We start from the raw sequence: 19244 nt of genomic DNA, 5'->3' as shown, positions 1-19244 counted from the left end.
CATTGGAGGGAAGGCCATTGAAGCAGCTAAAAGCAATTGGGCCTAGGGCACTACTCTGGGGAAGTAATGCAGAGATGACTGACATCTAACAACCAAAACCATATTTCTGTGTGTTAATTATGCATTTAACCTGCAAAGAGCCTTCCTTCTGATGCCCTTGACTCTAGTTTTGTAAGACCAACTTGATGTTAAATGTGGCCTTGATGTCATGCCCTGTTTCCCCCCTTCTCTCCTCTTTCCCCCAACCCCCCCCCCCCCCCCCACATGGAGTTCACCTTTTTTTTTTGTTAATGCTTGAACTAAGGTGGTAATGAGCTCAGGAACTCAGTAACCCTGGTGTAACCAAATTTACGGTCAGCCAGCCAGTTATTGCTAAGCAAATGCTGTTTGATAGCACTGATGACCTCCATCCATCATGCTTTGGAGATGCCGGTGTTAGACTGGGGTGTACAAAGTTTAAAAATCACACAATGCTAGGTTATAGTCCAACAGGTTTAATTGGAAGCACTAGCTTTCGGAGCACCGCTCCTCCTTCAAGTGGTTGTAGAGGACACGATTGTCAGACACAGAATTTATAGCAAAAGTTTACAGTGTGATGTAACTGAAATTATACATTGAAAAATACCTTGATTGTTTGTTGAGTCTTTCATCTGTTGGAATACTGATAGTTTCACTTCTTTCATGAGTAAATCACAAAACTTTTTTTAAAAAAGTTTACATTCTCAAGTTAACTGTAACAATTGGTGTTAGCCAGACAATATGTTGAAGGTGTTAGCCCCTGTATTCTCTGTGCCATAATGTTTAGACTGATTCTAATCTAAAGTGAGTTAACAGAGTTTTACATGAATTCATGCAGTTTTTGAGCAAAGTACAATGTAACTCTGCAAGTACAAATTCACCCCACAAACTTATATGTATATGTGTGCATGTGGGTCTTTGTGGCCTGGTATTGTGATTTTTAACTTTGTACACCCCAGTCCAACACCGGCATTTCTAAATCAGGACTAGATTAGTTTAGGATATCTAGTCATGATGGACAAGTTGGACCAAAGAGTCTCTTTCCATGCTGTACGTCTCTATGACTCTATCTGGGCAGTGTTCCATAGTATTGAGTAGATGCCAATGTTGTTGCTGTACTGGAACAGCTTGGCTAGAGGTGTAACAGTTCGGAGTATAATTTTTCTGTTCTGCTGCTAGAATGTTGTCAGGGCCCTATACCTTTGCAGAATTCAATGCTGCCTTGATATTTCATGGAGTGAATGTTTGGTTGAAGACTAGAATCTGTTATGCTGGGAAGCTCCGGGGGAAGCCAAGATTGATAATCCACTAGACAGCTCTGGCTGATTATTGCAAATACTTCAGCCTTATCTTTTACATTAATAGAATGGCCTCACCCATCGTTGAGGGTTGGTTACTTGTAAAGCTGCCACATCCAGTAAGTTGTTTAATTGTCCACTACTGTTTATGACTGGATGTGATTCCAGGGTTTTGATCTGAGCTGTAGGTTGTCAAACCACCTAGCCCTGTTTTATCGCTTGTTGATAATGCTATTTACCATGCACGTGGTGCTAATTTGTAGTTTTGCCAGGATTGGTGTCGCATGTTTAGATATACCTTGAGCTGCTTCTGGCTTGCCCTCTTCTGTTCCTCATAGAACCAGGGTAGTATAGTACAGCCTCCTGGCATATAAGCCAGATTGTTTTGGAGTAGAGTTCTGCTACTGGTGGCCCAAAGCCTTTTGCGATTGAATTGCTAGATTTGTTCAAAATCTACCACATGTAGCATATCCCCATGGTAGCTGGTAATCTGCAGAAGATGCTGTGAGACTTCATGAAATGTTAAGTCAATGTTGAGGATTCCCAGGGCAACTCCCTCCTGACTGTGTACCACTATTGTATTACCCCTTCTTGGCCTGTCCTGCTGGTGAGACATTGTGTGCATGATATGATTCCATGATATGACTCTGCCAGACTGTTGCTAGACTATTCAATGAGGTAGCTCTCCTAATTTTGGTACTAGCCCCCAGATGTTAGTCAGGAGGATTTTGAAAGTCAATATGGCTGAGTTTCTGATGTCATTTCTAGTCTAGTTTATGTCTGGATGGTTTACTTCCTGTTCACAGGGCAGTTGCGAGCCCATTACATCGGTTATAGTTCTAGAGTTTATTGTAAACCAAATGAGGTAAGGCCTGCAGTTATCCTTTCTTACAGAATGTTAATGAACCAGGTGAGTTTTTAAAACAGTCAGTAATGGCTTCATGATTGTCATGTAAATTGTTATTTCCAGATTGTTTTTATTAAATTCAGATTCCACTGTTTGCTATGGTATGGTTCAAACCCAGGTCCCCAAAACTTTACAAGTCCAGCAACAAAGTCACTATACCATCATCACCCCACAAATCTGGAGCAATCCAAAATTAATGATGCTGTCTTTCCATGATCTTGACTTTTTCTACTTCAAATGTTTGCCACCTCTTTCTTATTCGATGTTTGCCATCAAGCTGCTCTTTATTGCAAGCATGGCATCATGAGAACGTCCAGACTTGAGCTTGTAAGTGGAAAGTAACATTTGCTGCAAGTCCCATCTCATGTGAGAGAGAATGCAGTCATCTCCCCTTGACATAGAACAGCATTGCCATTATTGACTCCCCCTTCAAAATCTTATGGTGTTATTATTGACCAGAAACTGAACTCTGACCAGCCATACAAAGTGTAGCTACCAAAACACTCTGGCAACTTGGCCAGGCTCCTTGGACAGCAGTTTCCAAATCTGTGACCTGTACCATCCAGGAGAACCAGGGCAGCAGAATGTGGAAAAATTGCTAACTGCAAGTTCCTTTCTAAGCTAGACACCATTCTGACTTATTGAACTTCATTGCCATTCATTTACTGTCACTTGGTCAGAATCCTGGAACTCCCACGCTAATAGCAGATTGTTGATCCTAGGATTGTACCATGATGAACTTCAGATGTCCTGAAACTGAGATGACTCCCCTCCAACAATCATAATTGTAATTTTTTGGGTTAGATGTGTCTCCAACCAGTGGCGAATATCACTTTAATTTTCATGGACACTAATTTTGCTAGGGCATTTTGAGATCGCACTGTAAAATGCAACCTTGATGTCAAGGACAGTCAACTCACCTCACTTGTGAAATTCGGCTCTTTTGTGCATGTTTGAACCAAGGCTGTCATGAGGCTTGGAGTTGATTGGCCTTGACAGAACCCAAACTGGTTGACAATGAGACAATTGTTGCTGTGCTATTTGATAGCACTGTTAATACTGCTTTCATTCCTTTACTGATGATTTGAGATATGTGGTAATAGACTAAATTGGATTTGTCCTTTTTTTTAATTTATGTTCTGGACATACCTGAGCAGTTTTCCACATTGTCAGATATTGCCAGTGTTGTAGCTGTCCTAAAACATATGGCTAGCAGGCTCTTCAGTACCACTGTCTGGACCCATAGCCTTTGAGGTATCCAGTATCCATTTATTCATTTCTTGATGTCACTTGGAGTGAATTGATTGGTGGCAGACTGTCGTCCGTAATGCTGGTGATGTCTAGAGGGAGCGGAGGTTGATCATTCACTTGGGACTTCTGGCTGAATTTTGCAAATGCTTAAGCTTTATCTTTCACACTTGTGCTGAGTTCCTATTATTGAGGAGGGGGTATTTGCAAAGTTTTAGTTTTAGGGAAATGGAATTGAAGAGCACAAAAGTTACTTATAAACTTGTTTTAATCTCAGGCCACATTTTGAAATGTGGCCTGAGATTAATTCATGAATATAGTCCTTGACTCATGATGCTTTTGGAGATTTTAGTCAAGTCAACGTAATCTATACAAACCTTTTTTGCAGCTTAAGCTGTACTGAATCTTAAACTTCTTTCCAACCCTCAACTTCTAGACTAGCTAGACTACAGTAGCTGCACACTTTGCAACAGCCTGCTACTGAGTGTCAAGCAAAGACTGTTTACTCTTATTACTTTTTAGTCCTAATATTGGATTCTAATACTCATCTCTATTTTTGAACTTTATCTTAATTGTCGATCTGTGACATTTAATTTAGTCACTATTGAATTTTTATGGCAACCCCTCAGACAGGGAGAAATCCCCATCAATAGGTGATGTCCAACACAAATGCTAATCTCCTGGCAAGTATTCTGCTACTTGCTCATAAACGTTTGCTGAGGCACACTTACTGATCGCTAGTGTTCTGTGACATGCTATTCCTCGGCTTGTGCATAGTCCTCAGTGATGAACCACTATTTTTATATTTCCTTTGCAGGTAATCTCTGCAACACTTAACCAATGTGTGCACTTGTGTTACCACAACTAAAACTTGTAGCCAAATATTTGCAACTTTCGATCAGTGGGAAAAGTGTTAATAGCTTTTCCCACAGTCTAACCTTTAATTTGCATGCTTAATCATAAATCCTGTGCTGAGATCATTTTGCTAGCCAACCAGCATTGAAGCCTCAACTTTTGCTTACCCTTAACATTAGAGTCAAGACCATGTGTGCCCTTTCTATAACTCCACTTGCTGTTTCTTCAAGCTACGTGACAATATTTGGCACTTAAATACCAGTGTTAAGAGTCTTTAGCAACATGTCACAAAATTGTCCCAACAATATGTACAAATTAAGAATATTCAGCACTAAGCTTTTATAGTGTTATTGATAACTGAGCATTATTTATGCATGTGTCAGAGGTGAAATGCAATATATAGTGTTCATGTTTACCTCTTAAAATGAAAATAGTCTTTAAGAATATTTTTCGTATATCAACTTGTTGAAAAATTTTAATTTAAAATATTTAACTGAGTAAAATTGCTGGAAAGTTGAGTTTTGTTAACATGCCAGATTACTGAAATGTTTCCTTTTATAGGGAAGTACCTTGAGAAAGAGAAAGATGTATGAGGAGTTCCTTAGTAAGGTCTCCATTTTAGGTAAGTATGTTCTTTTTCCCTCTGCAAAAATCTTGACCAACACGCAATTTTAAAGCAGTTTGAAGAAATAAATTGTTTACACAATCCCTTTGTAATATTCAAGTCCCAAAGTACTTCACAACCAATAAATAACATTTTAGCGTAGCCATGTATGTTCTGGATAAATGTGGCAAACAATGTGTATATGTTGTATGCTTACACAACGCATAATTAGAACAGACATACAATTTATAGACTTGATTAAATTCTTCGCTTCCACGCTGAAAATATTTCTGTTCAAAAAGGTGCCATAAACTATTTTTCAACCACTTTTAAGACAAACTCTCTTCTAACTGGATTACTTATCCTGCTACTTATATTGTGCAATTTAAGACTTCCGTTTTATGCCCACTTTGATCAATTCAGACTCTAAAATGAAGCATACTGCATTAGTAACTGTTTGACAGAAAATTAGCAAAATGTGCCAGGGCATATAATATATTCTAATATTAGGCAAGGCAATAATTCCATAAATACTTTTAAATATTCTGTGGAGGACATTATAATATCACAAATTTGTCAGTTTTTAATGCAAAATGTATTCATAGTCCTAGAGATGTACAGCATGGAAACAGACCCTTCGGTCCAACCCGTCCATGTCGACCAGATATCCCAACCCAATCTAGTCCCACCTGCCAGCACCCAGCCCATATCCCTCCAAATCCTTCCTTCCTATTGATATACTCATCCAAATGCCTCTTAAATGTTGCAATTGTACCAGCCTCCACCACATCCTCTGGCAGCTCATTCCATACACGTACCACCTTCTGCGTGAAAAAGTTGCCCCTTAGGTCGTCTTTATATCTTTCCCCTCTCTCACCCTAAACCTATGCCCTCTAGTTCTGGACTCCCTGACCCCAGGGAAAAGATTGTCTATTTATCCCATCCATGCCCTTCATAATTTTGTAAACCTCTATAAGGTCACCCCTCAGCCTCCGACACTCCAGGGAAAACAGCCTCAGCTTGTTCAGCCTCTCCCTGTAGCTCAGATCCTCCAACCCTGGCAACATCCTTTTAAGTCTTTTCTGAACCCTTTCAAGTTTCACAATATGTTTCCGATAGGAAGGAGACCAGAACTGCACGCAGTATTCCAACAGTGGTCTAACCAATGTCCTGTATAGCTGCAACATGACCTCCCAACTCCTGTACTCAATGCTCTGACCAATAATGGAAAGCATACCAAATACCGCCTTCACTACCCTATCTACCTATTACTCCACTTTCAAGGAGCTATGAACCTGCACTCCAAGGTCTCTTTGTTCAGCAACGCTCCCTAGGACCTAACCATTAAGTGTATAAGTTCTGCTAAGATTTGCTTTCCCAAAATGCAGCACCTCGCATTTATCTGAATTAAACTCCATCTGTCACTTCTCAGCCCATTGGCCCATGTGGTCCAGATCCTGTTGTAATCTGAGGTAACCCTCTTCGCTGTCCACTACACCTCCAATTTTGGTGTCATCTGCAAACTTACTAACTGTACCTCTTATGCTCGCATCCAAATCATTTATGTAAATTACAAAAAGTAGAGGGCCCAGCACCAATCCTTGGGGCACTCCACTGGTCACAGGCCTCCAGTCTGAAAAACAACCCTCCACCACCACCCTCTGTCTTCTACCTTCGAACCAGTTCTGTATCCAAATGGCTAGTTCTCCCTGTATTCCATGAGATCTAACGTTGCTAATCAGTCTCCCATGGGGAACCCTGTCGAACGCCTTACTGAAGTCCATAAAGATCATTTTGTTGAAAAATTGTGTGCTTGTTGAGGGGGGAAAAAAGGCTATTAAATTAATGCTGTTCAGAATATAAAGGGAAATTTTCCCTTTTAGAATCTCTGGATAAATGGGAGCGTTTGACTGTGGCTGATGCATTGGAACCAGTACAGTTTGAAGATGGACAGAAGATTGTTGTGCAAGGAGAACCAGGCGATGAATTTTTCATTATTTTGGAGGTAGGGATAATTAAAATTTTAGAAAATAACTAATTTGAGCATGAACTATTGAATGACTGGTTGTTTAATGTGCTTCTTGTATTTAACCCTTCAACTAAGGTGAACAGCTGCTTTCTGTCAATGCCCCTCATAATTTTGTGCACCTCTGTCAGGTTCCCCTCAACCTTCTCTGCTCCAAAAGAAAGAACCCAAGTTTATCCTGCCTGTCTTCATTGAATCCTGTTGAATTTCCTTTGTACCCCTTCCAATGCATTTACATCCTGCCTTCATATAGTATGGTGACTGGAATTGCAAGTTCTGCAAGATGGTTTCAGGTAATATTACCAGAAGAAAAGTAGTTTGTTCAGCATTCATTGAGATCACGGCTGTTTTGATAATCCTCAACTCCCTTTTCTGTCCTTTCCTCATAACACTTGATTCCCTTGATGAAAAATCTGTTTGTCTCAGCCTTGAATATACTTAATGACCCAGCCTCAATGGCCCTCTGCTGTAAAGAATTCAATAGATTAATTGGAATGGGACTTGAACCCAGGATCTTGAGAATAAAAGGTAAACGTGACCAACTGAGCCACTGAGTATGATTATTGTCACTTGTTAGTAACACACAGTCAATGAGAATACAGTGCACTATTGTTAGACTTTTTGAGCAATAATTTTAGGAGTTGTTCTAATTCCCAAAGTCAAAGCTGAGTGGTAGAGATTTGGAATATTCAGAACCTTGAGTGATAGAGACATAGAGCTGTACTGCATGGCAACAGACCTTTTGGTCCAACTTGTCCATACCAACCAGATGTCATAAGACATAAGAGCAGAAATTATGCCATTCAGCCCAGAGTCTGCTCCGCTATTCAGTTATGGCTGATAAGTTTCTCAACCCCATTCTCCCATTTTCTCCCTGTAACCTTTGATTTTCTTTACAATCAAGAACCTATGTATCTCTGTCTTATATATACTCAATGACTTGGCCTTCACAGCCTTCTGTGGCAGTGAATTCCATAGATTAGCCACCCTCTGGATGAAGTTTCTCCTTATCTCCATTCTAAAAGGTCTTCCCATTACTCTGAAGCTGTGCCTTTGTCTGTCCTACCAATAGAAACATCTTCCCAACATGTACTCCGTCCAGCCTATTCAGTATTCTGTATGCTTCAGTTAGATCACCCCTCATCCTTCTAACCTCCATAGAGTATAGACCCAGAGTCCTCAAACATTCCTCATATGTTAATCTTTTCATTTCTGGGACCATTCTAGTGAACCTCCTTTGTACCTGCTCCAGGGCCAGTACATCCTTCCTGTGACATGTGGCCCAAAACTGATCAGATGTGGTCCAATCAGAGTCTTATGGAGTCTCAGAAATACATCCCTGCTTTTATATTCCAGTCCCCTCAAAATAAATGCCCACTTTGCATTTGCCTTCCTAACTACTTTCTGCCAGACAGCCAAGCTTTTATCCATGCTAACACCTTGTCTCTAACACCATGGGCCCTTATCTTAGTAAGCAGCCTCCTGTGCAGCATTTTGTCAAAGGCCTTCTTGAAGTCAGTGTAGACAGCATCCATTGGCTCTTGGTCAAACCTGCTCATTACCTCAAAGAATTCTAGCAGATTTCAGGCATGGCCTCCTTGATGAAACCATGCAGACTTTACCCTATTTTACTAGACACTTCCAAGTATATAAAAATCTCATCTTTCACAATGGACTCCAAAATCTAACCCATGAATGAGGTTAGGCGAATTGGCCTGTAATTTTCCATCTTTTGTCTTACTCCCTTTTTAAACAGGGATGCCACGTTAGCAATTTTCCAGTCCTCTGGGACCCTCCCTGACTCCAGTGATTCCTGAAAGATCACTTCTAATGCCTCCCAGTCTCTTTAGCTATCTCCTTTAGGACTCTGAGGTGTAGTCCATCTGGTCCAGGTGATTTATCTACTTTCAGACCTTTCAGTTTTTCTAGCACCTTCTCGTTGGTGATGGCCACCATACTCTGTTCTTCCCCCCTACTGTCTTGAATTTTGGGATATTACCATCTTCCTGATGCAAAGTAATTATTCAGTTCCTAAGCCATTTTCTTCTTCTTTCATTACTATCTCTCCTTCGTCACTTTCCAGTGGCCCAATGTCCACTTTCGGCTCTCTTGTCTTTTATATATTGAACGAAACTGGCTAGCTTACCCTCATTTAGTCTTCTCCCTCCTTCTTTCTCTTTCTATTGCCCACTGGTCTTTGTAAGCTTCTGAATCCTCTGGTTTCTCACTGCCCTTCATCACATTATATGCTTTCTTTTTGCTTTTATGCTATCCCTGACTTCCCGAGTCAGCCATGGTTGCCTCGTCCTCCCTGTATCATGCTGCTTTTTCCTGGGTATGAATTTTTGCTGTGTCTCCTGAATTCCTCCCAGAAACACCTGCCATTGCTGTTCCACAGTCTTTTCTGCGAGGCTCCTCTCCCAGTCAATTCTGCCTGGCTCCTCCCTCACGACCCTGTCGTTGCCTTTATTCAGCAGTAATGACACTACCTCTGATTCTATCTTCTCCCTCTCCAGTTGCAGAGTAAATTCAATCATGTTGTTCACTGTCTCCTAAGGATTCCTTCACCTTAAGCTCCCTTATCAAGTCTGCCTCATTGCACGACACTAAATCCAGTATTGCCAGTTCCCTAGTGGGCTCCACCACAAGCTGCTGCAAAAAGCCATCTCGTAGACATTCCACAAATTCCTTTTCTTACAATTCACTACTAACCAGTCCACCTGCATATTTAAATCTCCCATGATCACTATAACTTTGCCTGTCTTACACACCCTTTCTATCTCCTGGTGTATCTTGTACCCCAACCCCTGGCTACTGTTTGGAGGCCTTTACATAACTAGCTATGGTGTTTTTAAAACCTTTGTGGTTCCTTAATTCTGTCCACACATTCTACGCCCATCTGATCCTACTTCCTTTCTTACTACTGATTTAATTTCATACTGGTAAGGCAACCCCACCCTGTCTGCCCACCTGCTTATCTTTTCGATAGGATGTATATAGTTGGATATTCAGCTTCCAAGCCCTTGCAGCCATGTCTCTGATGCCCACCATGTCATATCTGCCAATTTCGATCTGCACCACAAGCTCATTTACCTTCTACTGCATGTATTCAGACATAACAGCTTCTGTATTAAGTATCCCTCTTCTCATTGTCCTTCATTTGTCCAGTGTGCTTGAAGTCGATTGCTGACACTTTTCATACACTCCTGTTGTGTCTGTACTGGAGGTTTTAATAATCTTTTGAATTCTCCTTCCCTGTCCTTTCTTTCATATTTTTCCATGCAGTTGAATCCACCCCGACAGATGTTAATCTGCTGCTTTGTTTCACATTGGGGAATGTTTTACCCTTCCCTCCTTCCCCACTTTCTAGTTAAAAGTCCTGTTCACCAGCCTATTTACCCTTTTCACTGGAACGTTGGTCCCAGCTTGGTTCTGATGGAGACTGTGTCCCAGCAGTACAAATCCCTCCTGTTCCAATACTGATGCCAGTGCCCCATGAAAAGGAACCCTTCTTTCCCACAGCACTATTAGCCATGTGTTTACTTCCCTTATTTTCTTATCCCTATGCCCATTTGCATGTGGCTCGGGCAGTAATCTGGAGATTGTAACTCTTGAGGACCTTTCCTTTAATCTTATTCCTAGCTCCTGATAATCCCTGAACAGGTCCTCTTTCTTAGTCTTGCCTATGTTGTTTGTTCTGGCGTGGACCACAATAAAAACTGGATCCTCCCCCTCCCTCTTCAATATCCTTTGAAGCCAGAGATAACTCTTACCCTGGCACCAGGCAAGCAATGCACCACGAGAGACTCTTAATCCTGTTTACAAAGGATACTGTCTATTCTCCAAATATAGAATCCTTTGCAACAACCATTTGTCTTTTTGCTACCTCCTCTTGAATGGCCCCTCCTGTACCATGGTGTAGTGTTTAGTTGGCTCATCCTCCCTGCAGCCCTTTCCCTTATCCTGACTGCAGAATCCCTCTACCTGCCTTGTTTGCAGTCGCACCCTGTTGTCCCTGGCCACTGACCAAATTTCAAGTACTTAATCTACATGGTGTGACTGCCTTCTGAAACAAAGTGTCCAGGCAACTGTGCCCCTCCGGGATGTGTTGCAGTGTTTGAAGCTCATCAGTTGTGAGCCGGAGTTCTTCCAGCAAATCGACACTTACTGCAGATGTGGTCACTGCAGTTTGCAATGGGATCAGCCTGCTCCCACATCATACAGCTGCAGCATCTTACCTGTCCTGCCATTTATGCTTAATAACTTTATTAATTCAGAATTTTTGAGTTAATTAAATTTATTGGTTCTTTTTTGAATTTAGTGCAGATTTCCCACCAGCCAGTCAGGTCACTGCCTCCCTGTGATGTCACTCCAGTTTTTTTCACAGCTAGAGTACCCTCAAACTCTGGTACTCTTGTACTTCTGCTCTGCCTTCCGACAGCTTCCCACTGACTAGGCTGCGATCCCCAAGCTATGGTACTCTTACGCTCACTTCTGCTCTGCCTTCTGACTGCTTCCCTTTCTTATTTCTCAGTTCCACCCAAATAACATATTCCCAGGAATATCCTTCCTAAGTACAGCTGAAATGTTATCCCTCATCAAAAACGCTGCTCCCCTTCCTGTTCTGCCCCCTCCTCCCCTTTTGTACAGCATCTGTATCCTGGAATATTAAGCTGCCAGTTCTGGTCATCCCTGAACCATGCCTCTCTAATCACTGATTTCCCAGTCCCACGTTCCCAGTCATTCCGTGAGTTGATCTGCCTTTTATGTTCAGCCTCTTGCATTGAAATAAATGCAGTTTAATTTATTAGTTCTACCCCATTCTCTGCTTTGATCCTGTCTGTGCTGACTGTTTGACTTCACTTTCCCAACTGCACCAGTCTCACCATCTTCCTGGATTCTTCCTCCATCTTAAATCCATCTGAGCAGCTCTAGCAAATCTCCCCACCAGTATATTAGTCCCTTCCAAATCTGGAGCAATCCGTCCTCTTAATACAGGTCACTTATACCCCAGAAGAGATTCCAGTGAATCAAAAATGTGATTCCTTCTCCCCTCCCATGAGCTTGTCAGCCAAGCATTCATGTGCTCTATCCTCTATTCCTACCGTCACTAGCTTGTGACACTGGGAGTAATCCAAATATTACTACCCTTGAGGACCTCCTTTTTAAATTCCTGCCTAACTTTCTGTATCAGCTCGGCAGAATTTTGACCTTTTCTCTTCCTATGTTGTGAGTTCCAATGTGTGCAATGACTTCCTCGTCCCTCTCCCCTTGGAGAATATTCTGCACTCTGAGATATCCTTTGATTCTGGCACCAGCGAGGCAACACACTATTCTGATGTCTCACTTTTGATGGCAGGAATGCTTGTTTGTGCCTCTGACTAGATTGTTCCATGTCACAATTGATCACTTGGAACCCGACATCCCCCTTTTTACATTGGAAGTAGTCTCGGTACCAGAAACCTGGCTGCCAGTGCTACATTCCCCAGAGAATCCATCACCTCTATGTTTTCCCAAACAGCATACTTATTTGAGATGGGGATGGCCACAGGAAACTCCTGCACTACCTGCCTTTCTCTTCTGCCTTTACTGGAGGTAGCCTATTTACCTATCTGTGCTTTTTCTCCCTTCCTGCAACTGCCATCCATCACACCCCAGTTCCTGTAAATTGACTCCTGCTGATCCATGTGATCCAATAGGATTCTCAACCAAACACTTTCTGCAAGCATAATCAGCAACATTGAAATTATCCTTAATCTCCCGCATCTGACAGGAAGAGCACATCACTCTGTTACAGGCCATCTTTGCGTCTTAACAAGCCACAGACCCAGAAAATTGTGGCATCTTATTGCTGTCAAAACACTGCTCCAAGCTAATTTAGTGCCTATGCTTATACTTTAAAGTTCAACCAAGGGAGAGATCTCAATAAAAACATTTAATCAAACAAGAACCCACTCTACTCACTTGGAGCTTTACAAAAAAAAACCCACCAAGGTTACATTTTTGTTGTGGTTCTGTTCGCCGAGCTGGGAATTTGTGTTGCAGACGTTTTGTCCCCTGTCTAGGTGACATCCTCAGTGCTTGGGAGCTTCCTGTGAAGCGCTTCTGTGATCTTTCCTCCGGCATTTGTAGTGGTTTGAATCTGCCGCTTCCGGTTGTCAGTTCCAGCTGTCCGTTGCAGTGGCTGTTATATTGGGTCCAGGTCGATGTGCTTATTGATTGGCACTCATCCACAGATTCGATTCAATAAGCACATCGACCTGGACCCAATATACTGGCCACTGCAATGGACAGCTGGAACTGACAACCGGAAGCGGCAGATTCAAACCACTACAAATGCCGGAGGAAAGATCACAGAAGCGAACAGAGCCACAAGAACGAGCACCAGAGCTACAAATCTTTTCACAAACTTTGAAGGTTACATTTTTAAAAGCTGGGCAGGTAGCTGCTCCCCTGCTGTGAGTTTCTCCACACAAGTTTCTCCAAGGTCAACTGTGAATTTTGTTGCTTGTTTATTTTCTTAGACCAACTGTCATGTTCAGAAACCAAACAGCAGAGGCAGTCAGCTGTATAGGTTCACTGCTGGGTCAGACTGCTCTCCAAGTTTATTTCTCCATTTGATTCACTTCCCATGTGGTTACTGTCTTTGTCTCTTTTTCCTCCTTTTAAAGTGCTGATGTTTTTGATTTTTTTTACCCAAAGTTTTGCAACAGCTTATAAAACAATAATTACTGCTTCTAGAATTTGAGGAAATTAGCTCCAACATTGAAGATACCTCAAAAAAAGATAGAATTCAAAAATAAAAGCAGCTCCTACAGCCACAGATTTTTTTCCCTGTCCTCCAATATTAATGCTTCAAATATACTTTGAAATTTGTGTTTTAGGGTACTGCAGCTGTTTTACAGCGCAGGTCAGAAAATGAAGAGTTTGTTGAAGTTGGAAGATTGGGGCCATCAGACTATTTTGGTGAGTTTGTCAAAGCTTAAATTTTAAAGTTTAATACTGTAAGCGTTTCTAATATTTGAAGTTTAAAAAAATGCAAGTTTTAGATGGATTTTTGTCTACCATAGAGCTGCTGAGCTACATAGAACATGAGAGTATTGCTATTAGATAGGATTGAATAATAGGATACTGAGTAATTGTAGTTAGACATCAGCTTAGATTGTCTAATGACTAACAATTCAAATCAAATTTGGCCTAAAAAGCTCAGATATCATAAAGCATGGTAAATTCACCTAGGTCAACAAGAGCATGGGCTTCATTTTGTTTCATGGTATCAGTTTCTCAAGACTACAGATGGATTTGAAATCTTTTTCTTTATCTCTTAGGTGAGATTGCTCTTCTGATGAATCGTCCTCGTGCTGCCACTGTGGTAGCGCGTGGTCCGTTGAAGTGCGTGAAACTGGACAGACCTCGATTTGAACGTGTCCTGGGTCCCTGCTCTGACATACTCAAACGAAACATCCAGCAGTACAACAGCTTTGTATCGCTGTCTGTCTGAAATCTTCTCTGCTGCTGCAGCATCTGCCAGAGCGAACTGCCTCATTTGTCTAAAATGCCGTTTCCTGTGGCAAGACCACCACCAGTCCCACAGCTTCCTAATTGTCAGAGAAGGCATTCCCTTTGTAGCATTCAATGTCACATTTGCTTTGCGTCTTTCTCACACTGCATCAGCTTTCTTCAGTCAATATAGCTTCATTTAAGATTTTTTTTGTTTGATGCTTGTGTGGAACTCTTCCCATTGATTTTTATTTATGAAGATTAAAACTTTGCTGTTTTAACTGAACAGTGTGATTGATACCCAGATAATTAAGCTTCTGTTTGGTAGTATGAGCAGAGGATTTTGAGCCCTTTAACTTGCTCTGTTTCAAGGTACGTTATAGTGTGTTCATGAGCCTTGAATCTCAAAATTGTACTCCTGGAAAATCTTGGGTTTTAGGCTGGAGAGTTTCAATTATTTTTGGGACTTCTTGAGACAACATGTTTGTTTTTTAGTGTGGTCAAGGCAGAAAACGCTTAAATAAAAACATGCTCAAAATATATTTCTATGTAGCATTTGCACTTGGCAAAACAATGCGTGAGGAAAAGCATCTAAATTGAGATTAGATTTTTTTCTTCATCTTACTTTTTAAAAACAAATACATTTTAACTTTTTTGCTATGAAGCAAATTAAAAACATTGTTTTCTTTTGTGTAGCTTTAGGTCTTGCATTATGAGGATCTTATAGGCCTGTGTGATTTTTGCCAAGTCTATTTACATCACTCCCAGTTGCACATTAAGTTTCATTCAGACGTTTTTACAAAAAAAGCTTGATTTTTTTCCCAGTAATCTCCCAAATATTTAATGGTGCCTGCCTATCTTTGTGCAGCAGTTGTAGCAAAATCTTTGCTTGCAAAAAAAATTAATGTACATTTATAATCACTTTATATACAATACAATTTTTCTTTAAAAACGCAACATCATTATAACTCAGTCACTGTTGGTTTGGTTAATCGGATCACCTTTTTGTTTTGGCGATCAAATGCTTTTGACATCTTATTCTTATGGATGCAGGCCGTGGTAATGGTCGAGATTTATACATATTGCAGAAATCTTGCAATAATAGGCATATCAGGTTCTCAGCCCATATCATTGTGCACTTTCAACAGCTAAGAACTACCACAGTCTTTTCTTTTTAGCCTCTCTTCCTGACAACAGAAGCTAAATTCTATTAGTCTTGGGTGTATTTGATATGCAGCCAGAAAGTCACCAATTCTGTTTGACTTGTTTGCTTTTCTAGTGTATGAGCTTTGCCAATAGTGCTGGAACACTGCACAGAAGCGTACTGTGCCATTCCATCTCCAATAGGGAAATTAAACCAGTCGTGCTACACTTGAAACATGCTTCTTGCTGGACAGTGATGGAGTTTTATTGGCATAAACTGTAGAAACGTCTGCAGCCTAAATTGAGATTGATACAGCATTGAATTCTGTAGGGATGGATTAACAAAGCTAGATGTATTGGTCTGCTCTGTACCAGGTAAAAAATTGAATTGAAAGGCTTTGTTTGCTTCTGGTGATTTTACACATACTGGCAACTAAGTGGTACAGATTTTACTGATCTGTTGTTTTTGAAATTACTAAATGTATTGCTTTTCCTTAAGTAGGGCAGCAAGCACTCAATTGTTGCTATTGCCAGAGCAATAATTCAAAACATCAACTGCAAGCAATCTCAATCATACAATGATAAAGTTAGAAATCTTGTTTTTGGAAATGTATGTAATATGTTGATACCCCATCAAATTTTAACAAGTAACTTTTTAATCTGTAATTTTGTTAGTGATCCTGCTAGTGACCATGATAGCTAGTTAGTTTGGACTACAATATTTGCAGATTGATTTACACTCTAATTTTATATACAATTGGCTTTCAATTTCTTGTTGAGACAGAGCTAGTGAAAGGGTTACAAAATTAAACTTTTATGTATTAAGCAAATGTAATTTCATTCCAAGAACAAAAGAGTAAACATTCCTTTTTAGTAACAAACCAGTACTGTCTTCACAGGTACTGGTGCAGGTACTGTGTGCATTTGTACTTGACCAGCACTGGCAGCGCAATGTTGGGCGATGGTATCCCTAACTCTTCTGCAGTCCTGACCCAGTCTATAAACTATCCACTGCTATTTGGAGCTTATTAATAGCTCTGGACATGTTTGGGTATTAAGTAGCTGTCTTGTGCTAGACTGGGATGGTGCAATGTGGTTTCTATTTAAATGAAGATTAATGGCTGACATTTAAGTTGGTGCAGTGCTTTAGTACCCATGTTATTTTGTGTTTAATTATAGTTGCACTTCTTTGCTATTCACAGTAGCTGGCACTGTTGTTCCATTATTGGCATACACCAGAGCTCAGCCGAAATTATACAAGTGTACACCCAGACACACTAGTAAAATGCAGAAACCAAAAACTGGATGTGTTATCCCTAACTAGCTGAAACACTGGCATTCTGAAATGTACTACAACAGCTTTTCAGTATGGCATGACATGCAATTTTACTTTGAGACTTTGAACATTGCTGAGTCTTAATGACATTTCAGTATTTCACAGCTTTGTATTACGTGTGCTCATTTCGCACATTTTACAAATTCCACACAGCTGTAATTAGATGAAATTATATCCATTATTCTATATACAATGATTTTAGATTAGAATAAGTGTTTGAATTGTACAGCAAGCTAAAACTAAATTGCTTGGAGAGTTGGGTTGGGCATAGGCTATTTGTAGGTTTTCCTTTGTTATTGAGTTTTCTTATTAAACCAAGTTTTTATTAGGCACAAATATTGCTATAAGTGAGATAACCTGATGCAAAATTGCAAAGTCATTTCAGCTATCTGTGCAGTGTGCACAGTAGAAATGATTAGATGTAACTTGCATGTTTTTCAGTTTATCCATGCAGTTACCTTTACGACGCTGTGTAGTGTGAAGATGTAGCGTAAAAATCTATGAATAAAGAAAGACTAGTGTGTTGAGGGCATGATAACTTTCACTTGAGTAGAAGTTTGCATGGGCCAGTTCCATTCTGTTGTAGGGGGGAAGGAGGTGGATTTTCCTTTGGGATCTAAGTAATGTCTCTTGAGTAATCATAGTATGGCAGTCATGAATGTCATGCCCAATTCTTGTTGTGACAGTGAGTTACATCTATTGACCTTTTTGTTTAATAGAAAACTATAAATTGAACTTATATGAGTAACCTTTAATGTTTGATTATTGATTGGAATTCCTTTTCTAATGAGTTAATTCCTGTTTCATCAATTTCAACTTGCTTGGAAGTTGAGTTGAGAGTAAGGCTGAAATTTATTAGCCTAATTTGGTTTGATATTCCTAGCATAGGCAAAATTTAAATCAGCTGCTTATGGGAGGTATCCTTCCAAATATATTGGTATGTTGCGTAGTTGAAACCTGTTGCTTTATATTTAATTTTTTTATCTTGATTAATTGGGAAAATTTAACAAAGCAGATGAATGTCATTCCAGGATTGAGCTTACCAATACTGTTGATTACCAGTATGAGTGACATTGACACCATATTCCAGCAATTTTGAAACTCTTCGCAGAGTCCAACTGCAACAACCCTAGCATCTAGCAGATTGTCTTTGGCTTGCTGCACATTCTTAAGGTTTTTATTTACCTAACTTTTATTATAAAGCAGCTGATGAGTTTGAATAATCTGATGCAGTTGAAGCTTTAACTATTGTGTGCAATCAGAACTGTATGTACAAACGACCACGGTTTGATGTAGTTTGCCTTAGCTATCTTATGTGGGGATCAGAGTGATCCTCACTAGCTTACCTACAAAAGTTGCAAAGTGAGAATACAGCGTGATAATATGTAGATTATCCAAGGACCATTTTTTGTATTGTTCCCAATGACTGTATAAGATCAGATGTATGTGCTAAAATAATCCTTTTGTTATAGAGTGTCCTAATGACGACAGGTCAAGCAATAAAAGTTAATTATTAAAAAGAAAACTCTTCTCTTATTTATTGATTTTTGAACCGAAGCAGATACACAAATCATTGACCCTGTAACAGGAATGTTAAGATTTATTTTACCATTAGCTGATTCAAAGTAAAATGTAAATGGTTGTCTTTCATAATAGCATGTCATTCCTAAGGTCTCGACTTTGAACTTTGCATGAACTTTATATATTTGATCAGGACGTGGTGGGGCGGGGAGACATTCTACCGATTTAAACTTTGCCAGATATAATGTTCCTCTTCTCAACAAGCTTGCTGCTTCCTGTTGACCAATTCAGCTTTGAGCTTGAGCTTTTTTAATTGTCTGTAATCACACTTAATTTCAAGAGTGTGCATTAACAGCCAGGCTAAAACATTCCTACTATATGAAACCATGCCCCATTGTGATCTTTTCCTCCTGGCTACTGCATATGCAGAGTTGATCCTTCATGGCCACAATATAGATCAGTTAATGCCAGAAAAGTTAGGAAACCTACAGTGATGCTTGGTTCTACTTCAGCGCACATCAGGATTTCTTTGGATGTGATGAAGGTTGAAATTAATGGAAGGAGTTAATTGAGTTTTTTGGGGAGGTGGTGATTCAGTGGTCACCCACGTTTCCAACTTTGATACCTTATTTTTCTTCCAGGTTAGCTAGATTGTATGCATTCTAACTCGTCAGTTTTCTTCAATGTATTTCAAAAGATCTGTCTACATCCACAAATTTTTTTTTAAATTGTTCCTATTTTATCTACATTTTCCATTTAAATTTTCCTTTGTGCATATCTATAATGAA

The 19244-nt window shown here is 40.1% G+C and overlaps 1 protein-coding gene across 1 annotated transcript in view; it reads left to right on the top strand.

Moving 5' to 3' along the window:
- Nucleotides 1-18460, top strand: part of LOC122562176 (cAMP-dependent protein kinase type I-alpha regulatory subunit) — a 44555-nt gene extending 26095 nt beyond the window's left edge. Inside the window, exons 7-10 of the mRNA XM_043714796.1 lie at nucleotides 4888-4948; nucleotides 6814-6935; nucleotides 13841-13922; nucleotides 14285-18460. Coding sequence (XP_043570731.1) covers nucleotides 4888-4948; nucleotides 6814-6935; nucleotides 13841-13922; nucleotides 14285-14457 — 438 coding nt within the window. The 3' untranslated portion in view covers nucleotides 14458-18460. The remainder of the gene's footprint in view (nucleotides 1-4887; nucleotides 4949-6813; nucleotides 6936-13840; nucleotides 13923-14284) is intronic.
- The last annotated feature ends 784 nt before the right edge of the window (nucleotides 18461-19244 follow it).

The sequence above is a fragment of the Chiloscyllium plagiosum genome, chromosome 24, assembly GCF_004010195.1.
Source record: "Chiloscyllium plagiosum isolate BGI_BamShark_2017 chromosome 24, ASM401019v2, whole genome shotgun sequence".
In the NCBI taxonomy this organism is placed as follows: domain Eukaryota; kingdom Metazoa; phylum Chordata; class Chondrichthyes; order Orectolobiformes; family Hemiscylliidae; genus Chiloscyllium; species Chiloscyllium plagiosum.
This window is presented reverse-complemented; position numbering and strand designations above follow the sequence as displayed.